Here is a 4,428-nt window from a genome sequence, read left to right on the forward strand (position 1 = left end):
ATTCTATTATTATCTGAAAAACTCGTTTTTCTGTGAAAAATTAATTTATTTAATAGAAAAGACGATCATACTATTTTTGATAGAAAAATGATATTTACAAAAAAATTGATCTTTTTCTTAAAAATATAATTTTTTTAAACCGTCCTTTCAAACAGGGAAAATAATCTTCGCGGTTACAAATTCATTCATTTTTTTAAAATTCCTTCATAGTTAGTCAAAAATTAATTTATGTAAAATAAAATTGTATTAAATGATTTTTTGTAGAGAATTGATATTTGAAATTAAAGTTTTTTTTTAGTTGAAAATTCAACCATTTGTTTGAAAATGCACATATTTCGATGAAAATTCATGTTTTTGGTACGAAATTAGTCTTCTTGGTTGAAAATTTATCTTTGTGATTAAGAAAAAAACTATTAAGTTGCACATTCTTTTTTTTGTTAAAAATTAAATTCTTTAACTAAAAATTGAAATATCTCACTTTCGGTAAAACATTGACATTTTAAATTACAAATTGATATTTTTGTGTTGAAAATTCAATTATTTGTTTCAAACATCGTCCTTTTTTACATAAAATAAATCTTCTTGGTTGAAAAAACATCTGTTTGCTTGAAAGTTTAACTATGTATCATCAAATGCATCTATTTTAGTAAAATTTCAATTAATTTGTTCAAATTTAATTTTTTGTTCTTAAATATTAATTCTTTTAACTAAAAAGGTATTATCCTATTTCTGGTTTTATATATTTATATTTTTGATTAAAAATTTGTCTTTTTTAGTTGATAACTCCACTATTTGTTTGAAAACTGATCTTTTTGATTAGGGTTCAACTATTTTGTTAAAAATTGATTAAACGTTAAACTGTACAATTTCAGGATGAAAAATTATATTTTTAATTAAAAATTAATTTTTTCATTTGAAAATTCGTTTTTTTTGGCAAAAAATTATTTTTCTTTGTTAAAATCTTATCTTTTTTATTGAGGATTGAACTATTTTCTTGATTTTTCTTGTTTGTCTAAAATTAATGTCTTTAAGGAAAATTTTAATTTTATCATTGTTGGCTGAAAACTAATAGTTTTCTTTCGTATAGAATTAATGTTATGGGTAAAAAAATTAATCTGTTTTTTATTATTCTTAGCATAGATGTCCAAATTCAATTATTTTGTCTTAGATTGGAAAAAAATGTCTTACATAATTTACTATAAAATAATTTTAATCGCTGACAGATTCTGCTAAATAATGTGTAGAACCTGCCTGATTTTAAGTAAATTATATTTTATTTCAAATACTTTTTATAATATTGTTCTTGCATTGAAAATTAATTTAGTTGAAAATTCTATTATTTATGTAAAAAAAGAGTTTAAACAGAAAATTAATCTTTGTGTTTGAAAATTCATCTGTTATGTTAAAACTTTTACTATTTGGTGTCAATTTCATCTGTTTTAATTAAAATTTTAAATAACCTCTACAATATTTCATTTTTTTATTCAATATTACATTTTATAAACTAAAAACTGAATTATTCTATTTTTGTTTCAAATTTGATATTTTTTATTCATACTTCATCTTTTTAGTTAAACATTACATTATGGGTAAAGACTTAATCTGTTTTTTATTATTCTTAATAGAGATGTCCAAATTCCATTGCATAATTTACTACAAAAAAAGTTAATCGCTGAGAGATTCTGCTATATAATGTGTAGAACCTGCCTGATTTTAAGTAAATTCTTTCTAATTTTGAATACTTTTTATATCATTGCACTTCGATTGAAAATTAATTTAGTAGAAAATTTTATTATTTGTTAAAAAAGATTTTCTTAAATAGAAAATTCATCTTTTTTGTTAAAACTTTTACTATTTGGTGTCAAATTCACCTGTTTTGTTTAAAATTCATAAATAATCTGTATAAAATTTCATTTTTTTAAATTGAATATTAACTTTTATATGCTAAAACTGAATTATTCTATTCCTGCTTAAAATTTGATATTTTTATTAAAACTTGATTTTTTTTATTTAAAAATGGAATTATTGTTTGAAAATTCCCGTATTTTGTTGAAAATTTGTGTTTTTGTTAGAAATATAAAACTTCTCACCTGAAAATTCATTTTTTTCATTGAGAATTTAACTATTTCGTTGTAAGTTCTTTTTTAGTTGTTCAAATTTAATGATACTTTTCTGATATTCAGTAAAGTTAGTATAATATTGGTGTATTTTAAGTTATAAGTTAATGTTTTAGTTATTATTTGCATTCAATATAAAATTAACATTAAGTATAATTCCTGTGATGCATGGAATTTGTTATAAAATGTCATTGCTGACACAAAATGCGGTAGAAACTTATTGAGATTTCGAGGTTAATATTACATTTTGCAATTCAAGAGCGAACTATAGATTTTTGTAGATATGCGGATGATTTACATTAAAGTGGGAAGAATTATCTAATTCTGCGACCAGCAGTGCGCTCTTGTATTCTACCATTAATTCTTAACCTCAAAATCTAACAAAGTTGTTATGGCATTTTACACCAGCAATAACAAAACTTATAACAAATTCCATGCTTCATAGGAATATTACTTAATGTTAATGTTTATATTTATAACAAATAATATCTCTGACTCTGAGAAGCTCGGAGAAATTCTCCGCAGTCACTCAGGTAGATATATTTAATGGTCCAGATAGCTCGTTCCAATGCTTTGAAGGCTTTAAAATCTCCTTTCCGAAATCGAAATAAAAATACGATCATAAATAACAAGCAGAGAGGCTTAAATTGAAATAAGAATTCGATTATAAATAACAAGCAGAGCCCCTGTATTGCGGTGGTGCGAGTGGCAAGGTGGTGGTAAAGGAGAAGCGTTGATTCGTATTGTCGACCTCGAATTTTGATTCGATTATTACTCCCAATAGTGATCCAAGAATAATTGCGCAGGCTTGAACTGTGCGGCGCTCATTGGCTCTAGTTCCCCATGTATTTAAAAATCAAATACAGACGCGCACCGTAGCCAATAAACATCACTCAAATCCAAGCAAGCGCAGATCAAGGCAGGTCCGTTGTGCTCATTAACTTCAAGAACAGATGTGTAACTTTCCATTACTGTCGAACTCACAATGACTCACGGATGCCTCTGTTGCACGCTTCTAGCTATCAAAGAACGAGCAATCGTGACGATTTTTTCAATATTTTCCAATGTTGTCTAACCCACTGACGCCTCGTGTTACACGCATATAGCAATGAAATCGATTATTGTGAGAATTGAAATCGACAATATCTTTTAAATATTTTATATTAAGGATGAAAAGATTTTTATAAATTTCAACGTATTTTAAATTTCGAAGATTTCAAGGCATTTCAGTGTATGGAAAGTATGATATCAAATTTCAAAGGAATTTCATAAAATTTGTGAAGGTTGCCAGACCTTTATTAGGTCATTACAGAGGACAAAGAAACATAAGTTTAATCTTAATTTCATTTCAAACAACATAACGTAAGGTAATTTAGAAGTAAGGCAAAATTAAACCTCAATGCTCAGATGCTCCAAGAACTAATGATTAAAAGCTAACATATACGAGGACTGTCCCAAAAGTATCTGAATTACGTTCATGTCTTCGCGCGGAGAGACTCAGACGACCTCTGGAGAGTACGAACGTCACCAGCAACTCCTAACCTTCGCGTCAGTGTATTTGGTTACATCGACTTTTTTGCGTTCGTCGCAATTCGTTTATTGCTAAAAATGACAGAACGAATCTCGGTAAAACTTGTGCGGAAACTATTGAAATGTTGCAAAAGGCCTTTAAAGATGAGTGTATTGCAAAAACGCAAATAAAGGAGTGGTATAGGCGGTTCAAAAGTGGCCGCACATCTCTTGACAGTGATCCTCGTTCTGGCCGACCTTCGACGGGAACATCGTCGGATAATGTCGAGCGTGTGCGTGTCGCAGTTGAACAAGATCGTCGTTTGAATGTGAGAGAACTAGAAGATGAACTTGGAATACCAAAAAGTACTGTTTGGCGAATTTTAACCGAAAATTTGGGAATGACTCGTGTGTGTGCAAAATTCATCCTGAAACTTCTCACAGACCAACAAAAAAACCTTCGATTAGAAATCGCTCAGGACAATCTGGAAATTATCAATAGTGATGAAAACTTTTTTCAAAAGGTGATTACTGGTGACGAAACATGGGTTTATGGTTATGATCCTGAAACAAATCAACTATCTTCGAAATGAAATCTTCCATCCGAGACTCGGCCGAAAAAATCCCGTCAAAGACGAAGCAACATCAAGTCAATGTTGATTGTTTTTTTCGATTATGAAGACGTTGTGCATCACGAATATGCTGCTACAGGCCAGACAATAAACAAAGATTAGTACGTCGAAGTTCTGAAAAGATTGCGTGATGCAATCAGAAGAAAACGATCGCAACTTTGGAAAACTGG

General features: G+C 28.6%; 1 protein-coding gene across 1 annotated transcript; it reads left to right on the plus strand.

Moving 5' to 3' along the window:
- Positions 1–3,769: 3,769 nt before the first annotated feature.
- On the plus strand, positions 3,770–4,219 carry LOC117177762 (protein GVQW3-like). The gene has a single exon (XM_033368674.1). The coding sequence runs from the start codon at positions 3,770–3,772 to the stop codon at positions 4,217–4,219; it is 450 nt and encodes a 149-aa protein (XP_033224565.1).
- Positions 4,220–4,428: the final 209 nt, after the last annotated feature.

Source organism: Belonocnema kinseyi, chromosome 1 (assembly GCF_010883055.1).
Source record: "Belonocnema kinseyi isolate 2016_QV_RU_SX_M_011 chromosome 1, B_treatae_v1, whole genome shotgun sequence".
NCBI lineage: Eukaryota > Metazoa > Arthropoda > Insecta > Hymenoptera > Cynipidae > Belonocnema > Belonocnema kinseyi.

Excerpts from the sequence above, each read along its gene's own strand:
- LOC117177762 (XM_033368674.1), top strand. The coding sequence starts at position 3,770 with ATGTTGCAAAAGGCCTTTAAAGATGAGTGTATTGCAAAAACGCAAATA.